Raw genomic sequence first — 27,641 nt, 5'->3', positions numbered from 1 at the left:
ATCCAACAACTTTTTGTGAAACGTCACACACTTTGCGTTTCTACAAAACATGCACCAGGTTTGTCTGTACGGCATTTCAAGGTGTTTCTTTAATGGAAACGGATTCAGTTCGTCCTTCCCTTCAGAGTTGTTGCTCGTGATGTATTAGGTATGAAGTGGAACGCAGTATATTACTTCATTGCTGCGTCATTAACGTAGGTACATGATCTAGCTCTTTTTAACTTTCAGCCAGAACCTGTCTTCGTTGAATTCTTATTGTCATCGTCAGCGTGTCCAACGGTGATGTTTTCCATATCGTCGTTGATCTCTGCAAAGGTCTTTCCTCTTGTTTCGGGCAGCAGCTTGTACATGTACACTGCACAGACAAAGCACATGAAAGAGAACGCCCAGAAAGAGTAGTAAGCGCCCAGGCCGTCCGATACCACTTGGAACAGCTTCTTCAGGACAAAGCCATAGAGAGCTGTTGTTGTGCTGTATAACGTCAGGCAGATGGCCTTAACAGACACGTGGAACACCTCTCCTGTGAGCAGGGATCCAATTGGCCCTGACGCACCACTGCTACATAGCTGAAACATATTAAGTTCTTTTTAGCATAATGCTACAGTTCAAATGTAAAGGACTTTTATATCCCTTGACAACTCAATATTCTGCAAAATATAAATTACAGGAACTATTGTTGGCGATTCACAGGTGAATATGATGAGTAACTAAAGATGAGCATAGATTTTATTAAATGAATTTTGCATTAAACGTTTCTTTTAGTTCTTGGGTCCATGACTGCTCCTAATGTTTTTTAAAAAAAATCATTTTTCTATATTTCTTATTCCACTTTAACACTTTATTTCATTGAACCCTTGGGCATACTGAGAGTTCGCAATACTCTCTTGGGATAATTTGCAGCGCGCTTACTAATTTAAAGAAAAGGGTTTGTGTATGTGCATAGCAGCAGACGGTAATTTTGATAATGATAGGAGTTGAATTCTTAAGGGAAACCATTGTTAGGCGAATAGATTAAGTATTGATTTTTGTCACTGATTTCTTTTGTAATTTTCAGGCAATTGTTTCACTGTGTATTTAATTAAGAAGTATTCCAGTCTGTCTCAAGAGTTTGATTAATTTGTAATATTGCTTTAGTGCCACTGGAGGCAGATTTACATACGAAGCGATTGTTCAAAGAGCTTCTAGCGTTTTGTTGATTGAATGAGAAAGAATCGCTTTCAGAATATAGTTTTTGAAAAAAGGAATGCGTAGTGGAATACAATTATAAAATAACAAATATGTACAAGTTTGTTAAAAACAGCTTTAGGGGCAGGAATTACATAAATGGTGATGTATAACCCACATAACAATAATGACAATACTAGAGGTCAATCAAGGAAACGGCAGAGTGGAGTACAGTGATTTCAGTGATGATTGCCACACACGGTTTGAAATAGGGAGTAGAATATATGTACTAGCAATCATAGTCAGTTAAAACACTGCAATGACGCAACTCCAACCGTTGAGTGTACGCATTGGGAGCGCTTTTTGTGTCTTCTGGTAACTATTATACCTTACGTTCTTCTACCTTTCACTTGTAAAATTACTTATATAGATGCTACCCAAATTACTGTGCCATATTTTATGATATTGTTCCCATGTCGCCTCCTTGTGTACACGTTCTGAGCATGCGCCCGTTTTCCTTATCACTACCATCTCTGGTTCAGCTCAGTTGCAGTCTTGGTAACCACAGGGACTGATTCTTGATTGGAAATGGAGCAAACAATGTCCTATGAACATGTGTCCAGACACGTACAGTGTGCGTGCATAACAAATAATCCCGGAAACAGGACAGAGCTGCATCACACCCACGACACAACAGATGTTCAAAGCGACCTGCATGGGATGCAGTGCACGTGATCACACGTCACATCGTGGATTGCTGCACTCTCTCGAGCGTTCCGACTGCTCTCCGGATAGAGTCAAAGGCGTTGTGAAAGACACTGCTTTAGGGCCTGCACATCAGGGACTGGTCCAGCATACACAAAGCGTTTCCGATGCCCCGACAGGTAGGAATTCCGGGTGCGTGAGTCCGGTGGCGTAGTAGACCATGCTACAGGGCCTCCATGTCCTACGCAACGTCCAAGGAAGATGTTGCTGAGGTGTCAACGAACTGCAATGTGGAAGTAGGTTGGTGCTCCGTCATGCAGACACCACATAACTTGTACTACCAAAGGCACATTCTCAAGCAGACCAGGCTTCCGCAGGAAGTACACGTATGTTCCTCCGCTGAGGCGTTCAGGAGTAATAACAGGTCAAAGTATGTGGTCGTCAAAAATTCCTGCCCACACATAGATGCTGAATCGATGCTGATGAGGCGCCTCGACCATTCCCCAAAGATTCCCTGTAGCCGTCAGATGACGGTTATGCAGATTCTTACTCCGCCGGTAAAGAGGGCTGACTGCATAAATCCCAGATTTGTGATGATCTGGTGCAAAAACTGTCCATAAAATCCTTCCGGTAGAGGGAAATCCGCTGCTGATAGTCCTTACGCTTGTATGTTGTGATGCATAATACATGTAATCGTACTTTGGCTTGCACCACGTTGGCGGGCCATTTGCCTGGAACTTGTACCAGGTTTCGTCTCAATATCCTGCCTGCCAAATACGGTATACGTACAGTACGTCTTTTTGAAAGGACCCATTATCACACAAACGCCCAAAAATGACTTGAAATTATGTGTGATGCGGTTGTGTGAGGGAACTTGTTTTGGTATAACAGAGCTGCCTTTCGACCGTTTCGATCTCGGCTTGTTCCCGACATGAATAATGAACCATTCTGCTGCTTACAGTACGCTGCGTCCGTCACACAGCCTGCAACAGACAAGGAACATATGGCACATGTCAGAGGAAATTTCATTCGGCAGTAGCACCTATCGTGGCAAAGATGCATTTCCTGACACATGTTCTTAGGACCCCTTTTCCTCCATTTCCAGTCAGCAGCACCCCTGCAGTTTGTCGGTTTTGCTAATGTTCACCCTGCATAATACTTTTAATTTTCCATTTCCCGGGTCATTTCTTTATCTAGATGACGGTCAACTCTGTAAATAGCATTTCACCTAGATTTGGCTTTCGTAATCTATTTTAAAACTATGAAGACTCTTTTTTTTAGATCTACTTTAGCTTACCAGTTTAACATAGGTTTCATTATCCCACATATAATTTGTTTTATTCTTTTACATCCCTCTGGTTTATCGCTTTGTTCTTATTCTAACTTTTCTTTATCGAAATGATGTCTCTACAGTCTGCCGTATTTTTACTTCACTGTCGACCTCTTTACAGTCAAACAATTTTAGTACAATTGGACAGAGAATGTTTGGTGGTGTATTGGCTATCGCTGAAATAAATGAATAAATAATTTTCTTTTGTGAACAGTTCAAGTTCATTTTAGCCAAAACATGATGTTTATACGTTTTGCTCTTGTTTATATACATAATGTATCGCCGAAGATGTGCCTCTAATGCTGTGAAACTAGTTGGCTCATAAATAAATATTTATCATTGAACTATGGCACTGTTTTCCATCACGATACTATTAAAACTACTGTCACTTACCGTTCACTTTTATACTACAACAAGGCTATGGTCATAACCATTTATTTTGTTCTGATAGAAGGTGTTTATTGTTGTTATTTGTTATGCTGGCTCCCAAGTCATTTTCTCTTTTATCTTTTGGGAGTCCATACATGTTATAAGAATGGGTGGATGTATGTGCGTAGGTAAGAAGGGCATCACTAGTTTACGTTTGAGGGTGCTGATGAAGCGTGTATGCAACGTAGCAAGATTTCGACGAGTGTGTACAGGGTGAGTCACCTAACATTACCGCTGGATATATTTCGTAAACCACATCAAATACTGACGAATCGATTCCACAGACCGAACGTGAGGAGGGGGGCTAGTGTAATTGGTTAATACAAACCATAAAAAAATGCACGGAAGTATGTTTTTTAACACAAACCTACGTTTTTTTTTAAATGGAACCCCGTTAGTCTTGTTAGCACATCTGAACATATAAACAAATACGTAATCAGTGCCGTTCGTTGCATTGTAAAGTGTTAATTACATCCTGAGATATTGTAACCTAAAGTTGACGCTTGAGTACCACTCCTCCGCTGTTCGATCGTGTGTATCGGAGAGCACCGAATTACGTAGGGATCCAAAGGGAACGGTGATGGACCTTAGCTACAGAAGAGACGGGAACAGCACATTACGTCCACATGCTAACACCATTTTATTGGCCTTTTTCACTGACGCACATGTGCATTACCATGAGGGGTGAGGTACACGTACACACTTGGTTTCCGTTTTCAATTACGGAGTGGAATAGAGTGTGTCCCGACATGTCAGGCCAATAGATGTTCAATGTGGTGGCCATCATTTGCTGCACACAATTGCAATCTCTGGCGTAATGAATGTCGTACACGCAGCACTACATCTCCGCAGGCAGCCACAATACGTTGTTTCATATCCTCTGGGGTTGAAGGCACATCACGGTACACATTCTCCTTTAACGTACCCCACAGAAAGAAGTCCAGAGGTGGAAGATCAGGAGAACGGGCTGGCCAATTTATGCATCCTCCACGTCCTATGAAACGCCCGTCGAACATCCTGTCAAGGTCAGCCTAGTGTTAATTGCAGAATGTGCAGGTGCACCATCATGCTGATACCACATACGCCGACGCGTTTCCAGTTGGACATTTTCGAGCAACGTTGGCAGGTCATTCTGTAGAAACGCGATGTATGTTGCAGCTGTTTGGGCCCCTGCAATGAAGTGAGGACCAATGAGGTGGTCGCCAATGATTCCGCACCATACATTTACAGTCCACAGTCGCTGTCGCTCTACCTGTCTGAGCCAGCGAGGATTGTCCACGGACCAGTAATGCATGTTCCGTAGATTCACTGCCCCGTGGTTTGTGAAACCCGCTTCATCGGTAAACAGGTAGAACTGCAACGTATTCTCTGTTAATGCCCATTGACAGAATTGCACTCGATGATTAAAGTCATCACCATGTAATTGCTGATGTAACGACACATGAAACTGATGAAAGCGGTGACGATGCAGTATGCTCATGACACTACTTTGGCTCAGTCCACTGGCTCTCGCAATGTCCCGTGTACTCATGTGTGGGTTCATGGCAACAGCAGCTAACACACTAACTGCACCCACTTCTCCTGTGACGGACCTGTTACGGACCCGTTTGCGTGCTACGACCATACCTGTTGCATACAGTTGGCGATAGATGTTTTGCAATGTGCGGCACGTTGGATGCTCTCTGTCCGGATACCGTTCTGCATACACCATGCAGGCTTCAGCTGCATTTCGTCGACACTCGCCATAGATGAGTATCGTCTCCGCCTTTTCAGAGTTCGAATACACTATGGTCACAGTTCCTACAACATTCCACTATCACAGACCTCTGGTAACACGGTGTACTACAGTTGGTCTGCGTGCGGAGATGGATGCACAATAACAATAGCAGCAAGCGCTACATGCAGACACTCCGACAGCTAGACCAAACCACAACAGTGCACTACAGCCACACTCGTAAACACAGTCGTCATCATAAACATGTCCCTACAGATGCTGCTCGCCGACCGTGGCCCGTGTTTGTTACAACACACAACTGAACGTCGGAGGTTTGAAGCGTCATTTTACAATGCAACAAACGGCACTGATTACGTATTTGTTTATATGTTCCATTTTAAAAAAAACGTAGGTTTGTGTTAAAAAACATACTTCCGTGCATTTTTGTATGGTTTGTATTAAACAATTACACTAGCCCCTCTCCTCACGTTCGGTCTGTGGAATCGGTTCGTCAGTATTTGATGTGGTTTACGAAATATATCCAGCGGTAACGTTAGGTGACTCATCCTGTATAAGCTCCGATATGTAGGCAAGGGATTCGTGTCTTTCCAACGTGTGTGCGACAAATGCGGAGGCGTGGACTATGGCAACGTTATTACCAAGTGCGTCCAAGGAGGAACAGCGTGCTATTTTATATTGGTTACCAAAGGATAAACACCGGCAGACATCTTTCAGAGAATGAAGAATGTGTAACAGACAGCATGTCTGTCGAAAACCACCATTGTGAAATACTGCCCGAAGTTTGTTACTGGCCACGATACAACACGAGACGCCGGTCGACCTGGTAGGCCCATTGCTCATTGATTTGAAGAAACCTGATGTTTCCATCAGTGGGGAAAGGTACTGCGTACCGGGGGAGAAACTACGGCTCGCAGTTAAGGCAAAATTTCAGGGGAAAAGGAGCCAAGGGGTGTTACTGCTTCATGAGAACGCACGTCGCTAGATCCCAAATAACGTAACGCTGAAATGAAGTCAACACACGATTTTGCCTGACTGGGATACTTATTCTGGACTGTAAGGTCTTAGAATGGGGACTTTTTAATGCTCTTTGTAGACGGCCCACGCACGTTAGTATGACCAGCGCCGAAAAAGTTCGACGTGAACGTGCAATAACCGCTCACATATGCCAGATGACCGCACTCGCAGTAGGGGGTTTAAATATAGTGAGAAAGTACACTCGCTGTCGTTACGCGGAACGGAACAATTTATTTGACGTCCAAAAGAGCATGAATAGTGGCTTCCGAGTCACGTGCAGCCATGGTTGAAGCACACGGCGCATGCCAAATGGTGCTATCCAGAAACGGCGCCGACGTAACTGTGCTGCATCAGGGGCCGTAGATGACGGGGTGAACGACGGCCGTGGAAATATTTAATGGGCAGACATACGAGGGGGGACCCAAAAGAAACCGGCCTCCGAGGGCGCTGCCACTCGTAGACGTAGTACAGGGTTCTCACACTAGATGGTGTTAGTAGAGCCCTTCATGAAACAGCTGCGCAGACGGCGTCAGTGTAGAGCTGAACGTGCAAGTGTTGTATTGTGTTTCTCTGACTGTTGGCGGTTACCTCTGCGAAGTCGTTATGGCAACTTTAAAATAACAAAGAGTGTGTGAAATTTTGTTTCCTGCTTTGAACAACTGCAACATAGACACACCAAATGCTTCAGGAAGCTTTCCAGGAGGACGCTAGGAGCCGCACACAGGTTTTCGAGTGGTTTGGGCGCTTTAAACGTGGTGAGATGTGTGTTGAAGACCAAGCTCGTTCTGGACGCCCTTCAACATCGCGAAATGAGGAGAACACTGAAAAGATGCGCCAAAACATCAACAAGGATCGTCGCCAAACGATCGACCAAATTTCGGCAAACACAGGAATCAGTTGGAGCTCGTGCCAGCGAATTTTGAGTGACGATTTGCACATGAGAAGTGTTGGTACTAAATTTCTTCTCCTCCTTCTCACAAAGGAGCAAAAAACCATCCGCATGAATGTGTGTCAGGACTTGAAAACAGAGATTGCACGTGATCCAAACTTCTTGAACAAAGTCATTACAGGGGATGAGAGTTGGTGTTACGGGTATGACTCAGAAACCAAGCAAGGGCAAACCAGTGGAGGAGTCCCAACTCGCCCAGACCAAAGAAAGCAAGGCAAGTGAGGTCAAATGTGAAGACGATGACCATTGTCTTTTTCTATGTTCGTGGAATTGTGCATCGGGAATTCGTATCCCTTGGCCAGACTGTTAACCAGCACTTTTATTTGGATGTTTTAAGGCGTTTGCGAGAGGATGTGAGGAGGAAACGCCCGGAACTTTGGCGATCAGGTGACTGGTTTCTGCATCACGACAACGCTCCAGCACACACTGCCTTACGCGTGACCACTGTTTGGTATCTTAGAGGTGGTCTGTCGTTCCCCACGCTCCGTATTCGCCGGACCTAGCCCCGTGAGACTTTTTCCTATTTCCACGAATTAAAAAAACGCTAAAAGGGAAGCGTTATGACGATGTGGAGGCGGTAAAAACAGCTTCGCAAAGGGCACTGGACAATATCAAACTTGAAGAGTTCCAAACATGCTTCCAACAGTGGGAAAAAGAGACTTGAGCAGTGCGTCGCATGTAATGGAGAGTATTTTGAAGGTGACTGAAGTAATTTTGTAAAAAGGTTCATCAATAAATTTTTTATTACAACAATCCGGTGTCTTTTGGGTCCCAACTCGTACGTCCAACAGTTGAGAAACTGAGCGCCTAGACGAACCAAGGGGCTACCAAAAGTATGTCCTCAACTACCGTTCAAAGAACGTTACGGCCTCCATCCACAACATTCACATGGTGCGTGCACCTAAGCTGGCAGCTGTTCATCGGCGATGAAGGTGGAATTTTCAAGGCTGTACCGCAGTTGGACGACCACTGAGTGGTGACAGGGGGCTTTTTCAGATGGTTGAGTTAACTCATCACATTGGGGTGCATTAAAACATTTTATGTTTTTACTATCAGCTTCGACAAATAACCATCATATGGTAGGGAAAATTTACTAATGCAAGTCACATGTTGATCAATAAAATCGCATTACCTGTCGAGCTCAAGAATAATATCACGGAAAAACATTCTTTTCCCATATCAGCAACCTTCGTCATTCCCGAACAACAGGATTCAGATTAATCACGTTTTATGCTCCATCGGACAGATGGCCATTGGCGTGTACGGCGCTGCAACAATCGTCGTTAGTGACCCTGCCAGAGGAGGGAGCGTTATGATCTGAAAAATATTTTCCAGGCATTCACTGGACAATCTCGTCATTCTGGGAGGCACAATGGATAAAAACAGGTAATCCTTGGGGACTATGTTCACCTCTACATGCAGTTTGTTTTTCCTCGACACGACGGTATCTACCAGATGGACAGTGCAACTTGTCACACAGTTCCTATTGTACGTTCACGTTTCGAAGAGCGCCAGATTGAACTTACGGTACTCCCCTGGCCAGCAAGTTCTCCGGATTTAAAGCCAATTGGGAGTTTATGAAACCACCTTGATCGCTCTCTTTGGAGCATGGCCTCGTCACTGGAGTCGACATGCCTCCACGTCCCTGTTGATATCTTCCAGAACGTCACTGACTTTCTTCCGGCACGCTGGGATAGGTGGTTATTCATGCTTCTGACAGGTGATCGCATTAATGTGACTGTACAGTCCTCATATGAATCTGAGTATGCATGTACAGTATGTTGCTCATCTCCTCCTAAGTCGGGGGACCGATATCAGACCAGTTTGGTAAAAATATCACTAACTGTCTGGAGAGAATACCTTTGGGGCTAAAAGCCAACTACTTGTCAAAGGATGGGAATGGGGGATGAAAAAGAAGTCTAAACCTCGACATGCGAATACCCAGAATTTGTTCAACATATATTCGAGAGTGAGCACTGATAACTCCACTCTTTTACTCGTTGACAAACCAAACAAAATGATGAAAGGAAAATAAAAAGTTATCGCTTTTCCCATTTTAACTTTTCGTGCAGTAAAACTACTGCATCGGGTATGGCATTTTATTACTTCTTTACTAGTAACTGTTTACGTGTCACTTTCTCAAATAATATCTCTCAAATGTATCTGCAAAACTGTATCATCTTACGACACGAAGCTCAGGAGATCAGGCATCATAAAAACTTAAATGCGTGAAAAACTACAGCTTTATACATGCCGTTTAAACTTATTACTTTCATCCCACTAACTCTACTTGCAACACATTTCACAGACAGATTCCACATAGGCCCTAAATGTACCTCCTAAATTATATCATTGTACGACTTTTCTTCAGCAGATGTGACATCATACACATCGACCTTCGTGTATACGAAATTGCAGGTCGAAATTCACTAGAGATACAAATGAAATATGTGTACAGTTATATAAGAAATATATTAAATATATGTCAAATACAGGTGACATGAACATATGTGAGCAAATCCGTGGATAAAATACTCCTTGTAAACCGGTCTATCGATTTCAACCGGACTTGTTGCTCATATTATTTACAGTCTGGAAAGAGGGTAAGAACCAGCAACGTCCTAACGCGGAGAGAGAAGGGGATAGGAAGAGATGGACAGACAGACAGTAGAAAGGAAAACAAGGACACATGTATGATGGAGACAGAGTTGGGCAAGAGGGGGGGGGGGAGGGAGAGATACAGGGATTGAGGAGGATATGGAGGGAGCAGTAGGGGAAGTGCTCAGTGGGGTAAATAGTAGCTTAAGAAAGGGAGGGAGGAGCAAATGGTCAGAGAGAGGAGGAGGAGCAGTCTCAGAGAGGGGGGAGGAGGAACTGGATATAGAGAGGTTACGAGGAGAGGATAGAGATGGGGGAGAAGGGGATGGTAGAGACTGGGATGAGATGGACAGAAAGAGACAAAAGACGATGTAGACTAACAGAAAATTGGAATAAATACTCATACATACCGGAGCAGTTCCAGGTACTCAGCTAGTTAATAATAATAAATAACATTACTGAAGATTTCTTGGAATATGGAATACTTGGCTTCTGCTTAGAACTTCCACTCTTTGAATATTGTTTATTCTTATCACCTCATTTTAGTACAAGCAGCACTGTAATTTTGAAATTAATGCTACAATATATATCCGCCACTTGAAATTGGTGTCTATGAAACTTGCAAATTATACATAACCTTGCCCCATTGTTGTCTATCTGTGACAGCGACTACAAAAATGTGACGTTGACACATTATTTTCATCTCAATGACAATGCATTAATATGTAACGTTAAGATAAAGTGACCTAAGTATTTTATGTACTGAATCAAATATTTTTTAACTTTTTTAGATGTGTATAATTTATTCTTTTGTATAAGCTCACATATTTAGCACCATTCTAAACTGAAGCGCAGAAGACCACAGTGTTACTGCCGCTGACATTACCGTATGGGCCCTGTTTCCTTGTTGCATACGCAATTCCGTATGTCTCTCAATCATTATGTACCGTGTCCCTTGTTTTCTTGTGGTTCTGGTTTAAAAGTGCTTTATCTCTTTACGTGTCATGTTTGTTCTAAATTATGAAAAAATAGTCGTTGAATACAATCCAAATCGTGATTGTTTGTAATTACTTATCAGTTTCATAACAAGAATGTGCTCAGAAGTACAATTCACCAAAGTGAACTCTGTATCTATGAGTGTAACTGGGAGTACCTGGCGGCACCTGTAGCGACCTTGCATTTCCTGAAAGTCTCTCAGGTCATCACTGATAGTTAGTTACTCACATGTTCCGTATGTCATTTTAACTATTCTTTTATCGAAATTGTGTGGAAAGAGTCAGTTTATAGGACACTTGGACGTGATCAGTGCCACCATTAGTGAACATAGTTTTTGATCCTAATGATGCCACTGAATATAGGCTATCAGTTTTTAAATGAAAATTCGTCCATGGAAAAGAGAGACGTTAAGGAGAAATGACTTTAAGTTAGATTTAAAACCATCATTAGCGAATATATGTACTGCGATGGTGCAATTACAACGTATAGGTTCATAAAGATGTGTCTACATGGTGACCCTGGGTAAAAACCACAAATCATTCTTACTGCGTGCATATGAGCTTTTAACACTTTCTAAGTGGTGAGGTATCCCAGAAAATTAATCCAGAAGATATAATTGACTGCAAATGTGCAAAATATGTCCTAAGATCGATTCGTTTGCTTCTACTTTTATCGATTATATGACAGGTAAGGCAGCTAAAATTAATGTGTGAGTAGTCCAGTAATACATTTCTTTCAGTTCAAGCTTTCATCAGTACGCACATCTAAAACTTTGGAGCATTCTACCCCACGTACTGCCTCCTGTACTTGTGCTACATTAGATGCTAGTATGACTATTAATTTTTCAGAGCTGAACATAGGGTATTTTCTCAAAATTGAGAGAGAGTTCATTTTCAGAGAATAGTATAATAATTCATTGAAAAATATCATTAACGATCTCTTCCTTGTCTTTCTCTTTAATGGGATATGTGGTAACGCTAGTATTGTCTGCACATAGTACCAATTCTGACTTAAGTGTAAGCTCATTCACATATATATGGAATAGGAGTGGACCCAAAATTGAATCTTTAAAACTCCATCTGCATTTGACCCCACGCACTAAAATTCTCTCCCCTTTCAACATCGTTTGATTTATTCACTTCGATATTTTATATTCTGTTTTTTTTTTTTTTTTAATATGAATCAAACCAGCTGTGTGTAATGCCAGTGGTACATCTTATATATCACTGAGGACGTTACAAAAGCTTTAATGTTTTGGAAGCTTTAAAATTCTATTAATCTTTAGTGCAGAATGTTGTTTCTACATCTAGTTGCTTACAATTTTATGGAATAACTTTTTTAATACATTCTTCTGCTTCTTAAACTCAACCATTTAATCCCATTTCAACCGCTACACTTCCGAAGAAATTTGTAAAGATACTTGAAACTTGTAAATTACTAGTCATAAAATTGTCATTTTCTTTAATTGTTGTGATATCTTGGGCACTGATTGGTTTCCCTGTCTCCCATTCCACTGTACCTCGAAGAGTTTTAATCTTATTATCTGTATTATTAATTTCTGTTACGAAGAGCGTATTTCTGGACATATTAATGACTTTCCTTAAAATATTACATAATTTTTTGTAGAATTCAAGTAACGTCAGGTCTTGACTTTCTCTGGCCTCTACATAAACATGGGTTTTCTCTTTATCATGGCTCACATGTTGTATGAAGTTTCTGGATAAGTTTTCAGGAAGGCTACTTTGAAATATTGACACAAATTTACCATGGAATATATTTAATTTCGCATTAGCATTTCTTTCCTTATGAGCTTATCACACACTATCTCTTTTAACCTCTTCCTAAAATATTTATCCTTTTTTCATTAATACGAGTGTCACTTCTCAGAGGCGTAAGATACTGATTTGTTTGTTCTCATTAATTGTGCCTCATGATCATCTAGTCCATTAATAATTTGGAATATGTTAATTGTTTCAGGCTCATACTATTATCAGTACATTCATGTCTGACAGGTAATTCAATAAAGTATATAGATTACTTATCAACAGTTGAAAGTTTTCGAGTGGGTATTTATAAACTGCAGAAACATTCTGCAGTAACAGCTCACAAGTATGTTTCTCTACACAAAAACAGCCTGTATCAATATTATAAACTTTGTGTTCAACTTGTTCATTCTATATGAAAATGATGGTAGCCTATAATCCTTTACATTTAAGTTCTCCATCCCTGTAGTTTCATGGTTTTCAGAGATGGACATAACATCTACTACAGAATTTTCCACATCTTGTACACATACAAGAAACTCATTTATCTTGTGCATCAGCCCCCTAGAATTCCGACGAAAAAAAGCAATTTTACTTTTCTGAAAACTGTCACGTGTATTTAGGTCCTATTCTTTCTAATTTCTATCCGTACTGTACGCCTATGACCTGGTCTAATATAAAAAATGTGCCCCTCTGACTCCAGAAAACACAGAGATTTAGCTCTATGTGCTTGTATACCACCCACGCATTCTTCTAGGTGCTCAGGTAATCTGTCCTTCCCCCTCCTATTCAGGTGCAGGCCATGCTTGGTGTATTCCCTCCGTTTCAGTGAGGAGCAGTTCACCCGGCCCTTTGTGCATATGTTTGACTGCTGCATTAGAAGACAGACACCTTCAGTATCACTTTTCGAAGAAAAGGCTTCTCTGTTAGACTATCCGACCACAGTCTGGTGATGGTTTTAACCGAAACTGGTAAATAATTACGGGTTTAACTGTATTTAATAACTATTTCATCTAAAGGCTATCGCTGATTTTAGTTCCTATAGCCTGTTCCCCTTTGGCTTGTAGAGTCTGTGCTAAAGTCAAATGGCACTCCCCACACCCATGTCGATGGGTTCACCATTATCTCCATTTTGTATGCGCACAGGCTGTACCAGATAGCTACATGAGCGAACTATTCTTAGGGTAAGTGACTTGATTAACCATAGGATGCCCAAGCCTTTTTTTCTAACTTGGATGCCTAAGGGGGGGGGGGGGGTCGGCGAGCCCACAGGTATTAAATAATCTTACTGACGAAAAATTACAACTAGCAAAATGGTTTATGTATTTTAACTTAAGCATCGGTTTATAAATGCTGTTAATTGTTATAAGTATAGATTGAGTGAGTAAAAATATTGACATATGGCAATACAAAATACAGATGTGTTCATATACAATAGATTATTTTGAGTCCTCAACTTCAAGGCAAGAGACACAATTCACAATTTTTTCTGAATGTGTGTACACACATGTTTATGACACTGTCCACAATACTGTTTTGGTTAACTTAGATTGTTGTACTTCTGCTTCTTTGTTTTGGCTTTTCTTACACAAATATGGCACTGACCTTTCCCTGCAGGAGGCTGACGTGCTTCTGTTGTCACTTCTTTGATTTTCTTTTGTGGAATAGTCTCCATTGATTGAACAATTTGGTTAGATTACCCTCTTGCATTGGTACTTCTTTCTTCTACCTGCAATTTGACTACTTCCATCCCAGCTTGCACAGGATAAAGTTTCCGTTTGTTGTGTTTCTTTTCATTCCATCTTGGATGTTGCTGGATGTACATGGTGGTTGCATTGATAGCATAAATGTCGACGAGAGAGTAAAATACAGATAGAGGCCATCTCTTTGTTCCCCTCTTGCAGCTATACATACTTGCCTTTTGATCAATGGTATCAATTCCACCTTTAGTGGTATTATAATATGCATTTATCTCGGTTTTATTCTTCTCTCCTCCAACAGTGAACTGTTGCCAAACATCAATAAGTTTTTACTTGGTTTCGTTTTTGCTGTGTAGGACACTAAAGTTACTGGAGGCCTACATGTTGGGAACTGCACTAACTCTCTGCAAGTTTACAAGATAAATAACAGCTGTCTAACATCAACAATCACTTCCTCTGAAAGTAAACCGATTGTTGTGAATATCAAGAATACCAACCAACAAGAAACTAACTTGTATTCTTGTAGAGATGAGAAATACGAAATCCTACTAAGGGAAATTGTCTATAGCATGAAAGCCTAAGGGGGGAGGGGGTTGTTGCAACCATAATAAGTTTATTTATTTTTTCTTACAAAGCAGGAATTTTCTATAAAATATATTCACTAACGTTTCATAAAATAGCCAACAAACAATAACTCGAAGGGAATATGTAGTATGAAAGTTACTTGGGCAAAAGCAGCGGACATAAAAAAATTTGTGTGGTCAACGAACCCCCCCCCCCCCTCTCCCCCCTTAGGCGTCCTTGGGTTAATAGCACCTTTCTGACGAGCGATGCCCACAGTAATTGCATTGTTATATTCCTTAGTGAGCCGCGTGGCTAGATCAGCGACAGTCCCGCCGCCGCTATGAGTCATCTTTCCGGCGGTGTGCGCAGAGCGCGCGCTGGCGCCAATAACAGGGCCGATCTGGAGCGAGAGGAAAAGCTGAGGAAGAGGCAGTGATTTTTCTGTGGGAGGCCGAGCAGTGACGGCGTTTATGGAACTGTGTGGGACAGCTAGGGTCCAGTGTGAGCCAGCAAGCAGGGCACGTCCAGAAGGGACTGTTCACCCGGCTGACGGCGCCGTGGGAAATATCGCCAGCGTGGAAAGAGACGTTACTGGGAGCCATTGGTATTGTTTTTCCGCTTGCTTCATGTCTCCTGGCATCGGGATTTGGGGCGGCCTGCTTTGTCGAACAAGCAAGAGGGTAAGGGCCTTGCTTGCCCTGTAAATTGTGGTAAGAATCCACTATTGAATTCTGTGGGGCTGACTGCATTTCCTTGAGCGGCCGGCGCTACTCCTACTGAGTCTTGCCTACAATGTGTTGATTTTAATTGGTTTAATACGCAACGTTTTATGGTGTATGTAGTGTGATCATTAATGTTTAAAAAAATGGTTCAAATGGCTCTGACCACTATGGGACTTAACAGCTACGGTCATCAGTCCCCTAGAACTTAGGACTACTTAAACCTAACTAACCTAAGGACATCACACAACACCCAGTAATCACGAGGGAGATAAATCCCCTGACCCGCTAGGAATCGAACGCGGGAACCCGGGCGCGGGAAGCGAGAACGCTACCGCACGACCACATTAACGTTTACGAGGGCCTGGAATGCTGAGTCATTCCGTTGTAGATCCCTACTGTCAAGGTTTAACCGCCACTGAAACAGTTTGCTGGTCCTTGTTTAAGTACAGCCTGGGTATTGTATTTATATCAAACCACGGATTTAAGGTGGCCAGTCGCTTATATATATTTCCCTGGATATATTTCTCTCTGAATTGTAATAACATTACTGTTACCTTTCCGTTTGAACTAGTAGCGAGCCTGAGAGACACGTGTTTACTTTTGAAATCAGTAGTTTCCTAAATTCTTACCAGTTACTGAAAGGCCAGTTGTTATTGTGTTTTTAATGGCCTGAAACGGATTCTATTGATGGTGGTACTAGAATTCCTTCAATTACAGTAGATCGATATTGTAATTAATTTCATGTATTAATTTTACTGATGTGTTGTAATGGGTTATTGTGTTTCTAGTTATTTAAGGCAGATCTCAGCATGTTGTAGATATCCACTAGTTCTGCGATTTTCTCGTGCACATTCTTGACCGTTGCTGCTCCCATATGGGGGTCTATGTCGAGCCTGTATTGGAAACAGCTGAACGGACGATCGTTCTTTTTCTGAGCGAAGTAGTTGAATCTCACGAGCTTGTTAGCTCACATGACATTTTATATGTTATATGCTAAATTAATTGAATTATTTTGGTAATAACAATGACTATCATAATGAAAGAGTACATAATTATAAAATTTAACTTGTAACAGGCCACAAGTGAACCGTTTTTAAGAATTTTTAAAATTGAACTAATTTATTTTCAACCGAATGGTAAATTTCGAAGATGTGTGGTAGTTTTAACCATGTGGTGGTTTTATTTGTCAAGTTCTCTTGTTCAAATTTACCAAATAAAATGTTAGGTGCAACTGTCGATGGTGATTGCCTGATGTGTTACTTTGGTCCAGTCCTACCATCCTACAGCCTATTGTGCTGAGTTTGTGTCGTTGCGTAGAAGGTGTAATCACATGCTGTCTCGACCCTTCACTCAGCACTTTCCGCTGTTTTCCGGCAAAGCGTGGCCCACCGAGTGTCCAGAGACTCCTCAGAAGCATCGAGAGGCTGCGAACAATGAGAGTAGTGGAGACGCGCTGAGTCTCTCCTGTGGGACAAGTCGAGAATTTCGGTTGGACTCGACGTGAGCTCACACAGCCGGGAATTCCGTGTTCGAGTCACTAGCCGGTACAAATTTTGATTTGTCGACACTGAATTTATTTGAGGCCTCATTGCTGCAAAGGTCAGAATTTCAGTCTCTCGAGCTTTGGTCAAAGAGCAAACTTTCTTCCTTGTGTAGTTACTAATTTTCGTCATGCAGTGTATTGGGCACTGCATATCTTCTGTAAGGCTGAGAAAAATATTTTAATAAATACAAATGTACGGTTCGTTTCTAAATTACGAGTCCATAATGATGGACGTTATCATGCCTGACTATAGGTTGTTGCTGCAAATTGTCTGTCGAAACAGAAGAAGCATGAAACCATCATCATACTGTTGTGGTCATGAAACATTCGTATCTGTACACACTGATGAGCCAAAACATTATGACCACCTGCTTAACAGTTTGAGTGTCCGATTTTGCAACGAAATACATCACTCATCCTACATATCAGGGATCCGACAGTTCGTTGGTAGGTTTGTGGAGATATGTAGCGTTAGATGTCTACGCACAAGCCATGTAATTCGCATAAATAACGGGACACTGTTTAGCGCACGCGGTGGTAGCACGCGGTAGCTACCCAAATGCGTTCCATAGGATTCACGGCAGGCAAATTTAGTCACCGAGAGAGACTATGGAGCTCCTCAAAGCACAGTAGTACGGTTCTAGCTCCGAGACACAGACAACTGTACCGCTGAAAGCTGACATTGCCGTCAGGGAAGTCATCAAGCATGAAGGGATGCAGATGGTCGCAGGTGTCAAGAGTGTCTTCGTTTATTACCACAGGTGCCATGCAAGCGTTTCAGAAACTCTCCCATAGCTTGACGACGCTCCCACCAGCCTGCGTCCTCTGCGCGCTGCTCGTTTCGAGGCGCCGTTCACCTCGATGAGGGCGTTTGTGGAGAAGACCATCGACTTAGCGTAGCAAAAATGTGATTCTCCCGAAAAGTCGACGCGTATCCATTGATCGAGGGCCGAATCCCGATGGCCCTGTGCCCACTGCAATCGTAACTGAGGATTTCGTTGGGTCAACATGTCGACGCATAGGGGTGGTCTGCTGCGGAGCTCCATGTTCACAACGAACTGTGAACGGTATGCTCCGAAACACTTGTGCGTGCACTAGCGTTCTGCTCCTTCACCAAAGATGCCACGGAGCACCATCTATCCTACTTTACCGAGAAGACAAGTCTCAGAACCGCACATTCTGTGAAGAGTGGTGGACGTCCAACCATTTAACGTCTAATGGTACTTTTACTGTTTTTCTACGTCTTTTGCTCACGACAGTAGTACATGAAGATTGTTTAGCTTCCCGGTTCCGAGATACTTGTTCACAGGCTCTGCGTAGTAATAATCCGCACTTTGTCAAAGTTGCTTCTCTCAAGGGATTTCCACACTTGAAGCCCATATCTTCGCTAGAGCGAGTGTCTGCTCCCCTTACATACTTTTGTTCCCTCGTCACGTGTTGTGATCATAATGCTTTGGTTTATCAAAAACTGGTTCAAATGGCTCTAAGCACTGTAGGACTTAACATCTGAGGTCATCAGTCCACTAGACGTAGAGCTACTTAAACCTAAGGACATCATACACATCCACGCCAGAGGCAGGATTCGAACCTACGACCGTAGCAGCAGCGCGGTTCCGGACTGAAGAGCCTAGAACCACTCGGCCATAAAGGCCGGCTTTGATTTATCACTGTAACTTGTGACCATGTCTGTGGCAAGCGTGAGGAGTAAACAACAAACTAAATCATGTGGAACAAAAACATTATGTTACGTTCTATAGAGGAAAAAATACTGAAGGAAGTTCAACAATAAATAAATACTTGGGTGTGCTGAAAACTAATGCCTCCGAATTTTCTAATGTGAATAATATTAAGACTTCTTAAATCGAAAAAATTCTGACAACATTCTACATCTTTATTCTTCATGTCCTCATATTTACTTCTCAGCTTAGTCACCACTGGGACGAACAAGTTACTCCCAATTTATTGACACCGTTACTGTAGAATGCTTGACTTTGTTGACGGAGCGACAACCTCACCTCTGCTTGCGTCGCTTCATTACTGAAGTCCTCGAAGATGTTCTAAACGTTTTGTAACCATACGAAAATCGGATGGGGCCAAGTCGGGACTGTATCGAGAACGATCGACGACAGTCAACCGAAGGCGTCAGATTGTTGCAGATGTCGCAGCGATCGTGTGTGGTACGACAGTCTCGTGAGAGGGTGCGCAATATGTGTACAAAGTTTTGTGCGGTTACAAAGTCGATTACAGAGGCTGTTTTTCACACAACGACATAGTTACTGTACATCACGACGTTACAAGCTAGAATTCGGACCTTCTAGCGGCAGAGGGTTTGAACTTGCGTCATCGACACAGAAAGTCCACTGAGTATCACGCATGACGTTTTACGCGTCGACCGATTTTCAGGACAGAATAAAAAAAGTAGAAGGTATTAGTTTTCAGAACGCCCTCATCATAAAAATAAATATGTGCTTACATTGTAACAGATGAAGCAAGTGAGTGGTACCCAATCGAAGGCGGAATTCACGTCGCCCTGGACGGCGTCAGCATAAAAGTATCCGCCCATTACGGCAAGGCAGACGCCCATTATTAGTGCTGTGCCTACAGCTAGAGGTCGCCGGCCGACCCTCTCGATGACAAATGACGATGCTAGACTTGCAACTAAAGAAACAGCAGTCACTATGATCGAAGACACATTTGCATCTATTTCACTTCCACTCTTCTGAAATATGTAGGTCGTGTAGTTAGAGAACGCTATAGATCCCATTGATGTATGGATCAGTCCGTATCCAAGCATTAAGAGCAACGTTCTCCGGTAAACTGGCACGAGAAATACGTCTTTCCACTTCCCTTTGGTTTCTTGCTTCTGACGGATAGCTTTGTGCATCGTTTCTAGCTCGAACTGGAGTTCCTCTGGTGTCAGCTCGCCTTTGTACCTCACAAGAGACTTTACAGCTTCCGATTCTCTGCCCTGTTGGAGATAAAAATACGGGGTCTTCGGCATCCATATGAACGTGACCAAAAATATAATAGGAACAGATATGCAGCTAAAGGCAACAGTAGCTACAGGCAGATAGGGCGCGATACAATACATGAGCAGACTTCCACAGTGCATGAAGATATTGTGAAATGCCATGAGGGTCCCCCTTATCTTGATATCAGCTATCTCACACACGAACATTGTGGTAGAGCCACCGATGAAACCGCCAGTTAAGCTCCCGATGGCCCTGGCGGTTATCAGCATTTCATAGGAGTTGGCAAAGGCGACCATCAACCACCAAATGAGAGCTGGCACGGCACCCGCCAGTATCAGCGTCTTCCGCCCGAAGACATCAGCCACATAGGCAGTGGTAAGGACTGCCGCCAAGCTAGTGAGCGAGTTGATGGACACAATCCACGAGCCCTGGTCCGGCGTCAGCGGCACCGGTGAGTCCTCCTCCTGCAGGATGGGAACAGTCGTCGGCGACCAGGCCATGAACGTGCCGAAAGCGAAGTGTATCACCGACGCTGTGAACATACAGTTTATATTGCTATCTAATTAAAGCTTGTTGTGAAAAAAATCACATATTGTAAATTACAGAGGCTAACAATTATGGTATAAGTAAAATAAACACAGAAAAAAATTGTGATAGTCCAAAGAGAGGTATTAATATTCTAACATTCTGCATGGTGTCTGTTTGTTATGAGTCGTGTCTCCCTACCACTTTCGCGCAACGACGCTCTGAGCGTGTTTTTTAGGGAATGGACTAGTTTGAACCTTGGACCTGTTGCTGGTAAGGAGACGCCAGACCACACATGACATGTGGAATTCAGAAGCATTCAGTGAGACTAGCGATGATATAACGAAATACTTAATTATTTCAGCGTCAGATCCACTGCACTCCCTGTAAAAAATCTTAATATTAACTAAATTTAGTGGAAGGGGTTCAAGGCTTTCCAATTTTTAGTTAGCTGGTAAAATAACGTCGAAAAAGCAGTTACGTTTACAATGTGAATTTTTATTCTACTCACAAAACATTGTTTATAAATTTCACTACTGATAAAAGAAATATTTTAATACAGGATGATAAAAACCAACTTCGTTCAACAAAAATGTGAACGAATATTCCCTGAATTGGTTTCCAAGTTCTATAATTGATCTAAGGATGAACTGTGCCACATTTAATTTAAGTTTCATAAAAGAGAAAACTATCAAAAATGGTCTACAGTGACCCTCAATTATCTTTAATTATTTATTTAAGTATTCGTAAATTACAGTGGCTGATGTGGCTTCTCAGTAATTATATAACAGAAAAATGATGGCGTTTCAGATTTTAACTTCACGTAGCAAATGTGATACCACGAAGTTTAATTGACGATTGACAGTTGTATTACGTAAAAAGGGGATGTAACAGATGTGACTTCCGCAGTTCTGAGAGAAGCCTTTCGCGCTGTTAGCTGTTATGCAGCATCGCATGCGTTCTTTACCTTGTCGGTGGTTGGGCAAGTTCAGAGGGTGGCGCGCAGCGCAGCTCCACAAACATCGCCGTCTCGGTAGCAACTTTCTCGAACTTCCCTTTACTACAATTTACTGAAATGGGTGTATGAAAAAGGTATCTGGCTGTGTTTTCAACTGACCAATCAGGGTCTCAATGTTAACCTCAAGCTCTGCCTACAAAAATTCTGCCTATCCAATAAGAAACGTTATACTTTTCATGGTGGGGCAATGTTTTTAATGTTTGCTATGTAACAGAGATGCGTATAGCCACACGCTAAAACGTGCAGCTGGTGTGGCCCTTTTTGTGTTATCGTAAGATATATACTGTTCTTCTGGAGGGCTCTATCTTTTAACATGGGCTTGGGGGTGGTCTTGGCGGTCGGCCGGTTATGTGCATGTCCGTCCCTTATCGTAGGGCCTTCTAGCCTACGCGGCTCTGCTCTCGGCTTCTGTTCTCGTTTCTCCCCTCGGAACTGCGTCTATTTCGCGCTGGGAAGGTATGATATGCATTTAGGCGTTCTTGTGTAAGTCTGTGGTATTCCATTAGATCACTCGTTGATCGTATTACTTTGGTTAATTTAATGTCAGGATTTATTTGGAGCCATGTGTACTGCCGGATTTGCTACCATGTCAGGGTTTTCAAGGAAGGTGTTTGATTCGCCTGACACCTTACAACATAAACTGAAAGAATGACATTAAAACGTAGATTATGGTGGGACTTTCCTAATCATTGGGGTATGTGGATAGAAATAAGATACTATCCTACTGGTCAGCCGTTGTGCGCAACTCAGACGCCATTACGTTGAAGGACTGTTGCTAGATAAGTCGTGCACAGGCGGGAAGATGCTTTTTCGAAATATATTTAATTCAGACAGTAAATATCCAGAAGGAGGTAGAAGGGATAAGATGGTGGTGCTCATAACAAACCGCCATGCAAGGGAAGTCTTTTTAAAATAAGGTCTATTGTTGAAATATATTAATTTGATTAAAAATCTTTCCGCTGCCAATTGTACAGTATTTGAAGTCAGTACAAAGGCATGGTTACTACGAAAGGAATAGTGCAATATCTCTAGCATACAGTACCGAATTTATTATGAAAGTAAGAGATACACATAAGACACAAACAATCAAGAGGGAATTTCATAGAGAGCCAAGTAAAGCGTTTGCATGTCCTGGATGGAAATTGATAGAAAATCTCTCGCTGTCCAGCTGTGTTATTACATTATCAGTACTTTGTCCAACCTCCCTTCTTGTTAATTACCTCAAAAATTCTCTTCGGCTTTGATTTCGTTAGGGTTTGTAGTTCTTGCAATGAAATTGTCGCCCACTTTTCTCGTATCGTTCTTTTCAGCTCACATACGGCCTCAAACTGTCTTCCATAGCGATAAGCATGCCTTGCAAATATTCCCCAAAGGTTTTCCATAATAACTAGGCTACGTGCCGGCTAGCGAAAATATCTTTATCTTAGAATCACTTTTTGGTTGTCGCCCACTCTTCTCGTATCATTCTTTTCAGCTCACATGCGGCCTCAAACTGTCTTCCATAGCGATAAGCATGCCTTGCAAATATTCCCCAAAGGTTTTTCACAATAACTAGGCTACGTGCAGGCTAGGGAAAGGCAGCTATATCTTTATCTTAGAATCACTTTTTGGTTGTAGCAGAAACATGAACAGGTGCACTATCTTGTTAAAACATTAGACTTTTTTCCCTCGATCCTCATGCTTCTAATAAGTTATCTCTAGCATCTCAGTGCGCATATTAACGTCCAAATCATAACATTTCCACCACCCAAATTTTTGTTCGTTCTTCCCGGCTTCTCCGTTCTCAAATCGTGCCATTAAACACTGAAATTTATCGGGTCCATCTAAAACTCATCAGTGAAGATCACTTTACCCATTATGAAGTCCATGATATAGATTTCTTAGCGAACATCATACTAGCCTATAAAGGTTTGACTGATAGAAAACTTTTCTGAAGCGTTTCTTGAATGCCAGGCTGTCTGTCGTACACGTTCGGCAGTTACCGGTAACTGTAAACCAGCAACAGACTGACAAGAATAACAGTTCGTGAACCCTCGCTTTTCACAAAAAGATCGGTCTCGATGCCTCAAATAATTTTCTGCTTAGCCCATAATTCCCATTCTGTCCGTATCGTGCACCCACCCCAACGAGATAATCAGTCACTGTACATGAACGATTCAACTTCTTTGCAACCGGACAATTAGAGATTTTCATTTCCTCCGCACTGCCACTAATGGCGTATGTTTCCTGTCTGCAGTATAGGCACATAGACACACACTAGCACTAAAGAGAGTCCATTGCCTTCATACAGAACTCCATTCTCTACCACCTAAATAGTTGACATCTTGTTACATAGCCTAATACTCACATCAAGTTCGGTACCACCTGGGTTCAAAATGGTTCAAATGGCTCTGAGCACTATGCGACTTAACTTCTGAGGTCATCAGTCGCCTAGAACTTAGAACTAATTAAACCTAACAAACCTAAGGACATCACACACATCCATGCCCGAGGCAGGATCCGAACCTGGGACCGTAGCGGTCATGCGGTTCCAGACTGAAGCGCCTAGAACCGCACAGCCACACCGGCCGGCCTGGGTTCATTTGTCAATCTCATACTATTGCATATACACTGTGCACAACTATTCCAACAGACAACGTTAATTTTCCTCCAACGACCCATGCCTTGATACTGATTTACAGTACCATGTAGCATTCACTTGGTCAGTCTATAGAACAACTAGCCACATCTGAAATAAATCAGAGCGACTACTTACATTTACAAAATAAAGTATTGCAGCTATGTGAATCAGTCTTCGTGAGGCTTTCTGAATGTAATATGCATTTATATCTTTAATAAAGTATTTATGTAGCCTAATTATACACAATAATCACTTAGCCTCCGTTAAAAATTAGTTTTTGGTACAATTTTCGACGCCACCTCGAGATGTGGAGCTAACGTAGGAAATTATGTGAAGCGATCTGACTGCACGGCAATTTTTCCCGTGGCGGCTCATATCGATAGTGCCACTCTGGTGGTTTATCTTTCCTGCCACAGTCAGGGCGGTAAGCAGTGCCCTCTGGGGCCTACGCGAGGAGTAACGAGGCGAGGTCCTGTGGCGGGTGTGCTACGGGACGTGGGGGAAGACGGTGGTCGGGTTGACGCAGCGAGTGTGGGACTGGACCTATTGCATGGAGATATACAAGTTGCCTCTGAACGGAAGGCACCGTAGCAAGTAGCGAGAGGCGGGCGTCCGGTAATTTGTGTGACGGACTAACGATTTTTTGCATTGGATGTGTGGTTCCCGAGAATTGCGGTGGCTGCTTTTGGAGAAGAGAATTGGTAAGAGCTTATGTCTACGCTAAACATTTGAAAATCAGGCGCTTCTATTGACTATACGGGAACTGGTGATGTAAAATTACATTTGCGATTGAGTGTCACTTGTACTGTGATAATTTAGAGGCGAAAACTGTGGTGGTTTCATTTGGTCTGGTTCTTTGCTGTGCAACTAAGGGGGTCAGTTATTTGGGGTAACTGAGGGAGCAGCATTATGTTGGTCTAAGTGATACGTTTTGCACGCTTTGTCTATGACTTTTCGAATCGAAATCGTGGGAGAGTACACGTGTGAGTAATTTGCTATTGTATTGATGGTTATGTTGTAAAGACTGTTCTCTGGTGTGTTAAATCACGCGCTGATTTGTAGCCAATCTAAGCAGAAGTTACCATTGCTACCTGCTTACGTGCTACTGTCCATATGATTGGCGTTGTTTGTCTTTTGATTATGGGTGTGCTCACGTTTAAAAAAATTACGGCTACTATTCATAAGGGTTGTCTAGTAAGGAAATTGCTTAAGCTTTTATCATATGCTGGTCTGTTTGCCTATCACATTGGCTTTCTATGCACTAACTGAAGGAATGTGTATGGTGGTCCAAGGTTGTAGGCTGACTACTATTTGAACTGGTGTTGAGGTTAAGGGCGAGATCAGCATCCCGCAAACCCACATGCTGCGCGTGGTTAAATGTTCCGCTATTAGGGAGCTGGCTCTCTGTTCTTGGATTTTGTAAGGATACGTGATGAGTGCATCGCTGCAGTTTTTCGCGTTCTAAACTGCGGGGGGTCGGTGCCGTCCTAGGGCTCGACTTGTGATGTATGTTATGTTGGAACGGAATTAACTGTACCAAACCTAAGAGAGCTTTTAGTTTGTTTTAGGTCTGTACATGGAATTATGTTGATATTTTGTCGATAGAAGCAATAACTTCCTGTGTGGGGAGATGCTCTGGGAGACTTGTATTGTACTGTTGCAGTGCAGTCCATCTGACACGTGATGAAACTTGGGACTGCAGCTCTCTGATGTTATATATTACTGTTTAATCTTAAATGTCTTGGATGTAATATGGATTTGAGGATTATGTAATTAATTTTGATCGCTAGTTCCTTAAAGGAAGTATTTCGTTTTAAAATATGTGCTCGGTCAGAGCCTATTTAAATATGATTTTACCTTATCATTAAAAATTTCTAGTCTTGCTTTCTTATAAGGCTTTCAGTTAAATGATTGCTATTTGCCTGTTTAAATGTTTGGGTGACTTAAAGGAAAAGAATATTATTATGTAATTTGTACTGATTGTTTCTTTTGGGTAATACCTGACTTATGTATTGAATAAATGAGCGTCTAGTCAATGGTGATGCACTGTTCTATTGCTAGCCTACCCCTCCCACTCCACAGCCTACTGAGATGCTTTCTGTCGAAATTGTGTTCAGAACACCCCTGACCTGACACCTCAGTCCCAACAAAATATAATCACACAAATTTCTTCCTTCGTCAACATTCCTATACGATTAGTACCACACTGTTAACACAGGTCCATAAGTAAATCTAGGCGCTGCAGTTCCCAATCCTCCAAGAAATTCTAAAAGTCAGAGCTCAGCATCACCATCATTTTTTTTCTGTTTTTCCATCCGCAACGAAACCCACAGGTACCACATGTGTAACGAGAAAGGAAAATTCAGCTTGTTATCTAACTTCCTCAGTTCATCTCAATCTAACAAGAGAGAAGTGGAAACTCCTCTTTGAAAACTACCAAAGACAGAAGATCAAGGGTTGCAGAAACGCGCTGGATGTTCAAAAGAAACCTTCAAATCCAGCAAAGGATTCGTCTCCAACATCACCTGATACTGGCGCGGAGGAATAAAACATATATTGTAGTCTCTCAAGCACCAAGTATTACTTGTGAAAAAAGCTGAAATCAGGTGTGATAAGTGCAACGTGTGGTTTCACGAAATTTGTATGGGGACAGCTGATCGGAACCAATTCCGTATGGGAAATGAGTGTACCAATAACGGGAACAGTTGATGAGTGTAATCTTCCACACGGTGTATATTTGTATGGTATTTTACGATGATTCACATAGCTCCATTTACCATACAAATACCCCCACAAATTTTTAATTCTTCCGTTGTTTCTACATTTTAAATTTATTTGTTTATAATAAAGAAGAATAGGCCTCAAAGCAATGTACCTGTATCAAACAAAACTTGTATCTATGATGTATTCACCATCACAATTTAACACGCATAAGATATTTACTGCCCTTTCGGTCCCAAAGAGTTGAAGTAATTCATTTAACTCCCGCCTTGCCCTACCGTTAATATGAGTAAATGAAATGTAACTATTGATAAACATTCCAAAACAAATCTCATGATATTGTAACAGATTTTCGTGCCGCCTAATATTTTGATTCATATCTCATTCTATCACCCAATACTTAATTACTATTGCCATTGTATTTTGTCAAAGTATGAAGTACTGATACACCATAATTTTGCTTGGTTCCATGAAATTAGAGCAATTTATTGGTAACAGGAAATCTATTCGCAGTTGCGAATAAGAGCCGGCCGGTGTGACCGAGCGCTTCTAGACGCTTCAGTCTGGAACCGC

At 42.1% G+C, this 27,641-nt stretch overlaps 1 protein-coding gene across 1 annotated transcript in view; it reads right to left on the bottom strand.

The window, feature by feature from the left end:
• Positions 1 to 224: 224 nt before the first annotated feature.
• LOC126266955 (facilitated trehalose transporter Tret1-2 homolog) overlaps positions 225 to 27,641 on the bottom strand; it is a 44,227-nt gene continuing 16,810 nt past the window's right edge. Inside the window, exons 3-4 of the mRNA XM_049971712.1 lie at positions 19,686 to 20,716; positions 225 to 566 (exon numbers count right to left, since the gene is read on the bottom strand). Coding sequence (XP_049827669.1) covers positions 225 to 566; positions 19,686 to 20,716 — 1,373 coding nt within the window. The remainder of the gene's footprint in view (positions 567 to 19,685; positions 20,717 to 27,641) is intronic.

Source organism: Schistocerca gregaria, chromosome 1, assembly GCF_023897955.1.
Source record: "Schistocerca gregaria isolate iqSchGreg1 chromosome 1, iqSchGreg1.2, whole genome shotgun sequence".
In the NCBI taxonomy this organism is placed as follows: domain Eukaryota; kingdom Metazoa; phylum Arthropoda; class Insecta; order Orthoptera; family Acrididae; genus Schistocerca; species Schistocerca gregaria.
The sequence above is the reverse complement of the archived record's forward strand: the minus strand, read 5'-3'. Positions and strand labels throughout refer to the sequence as shown.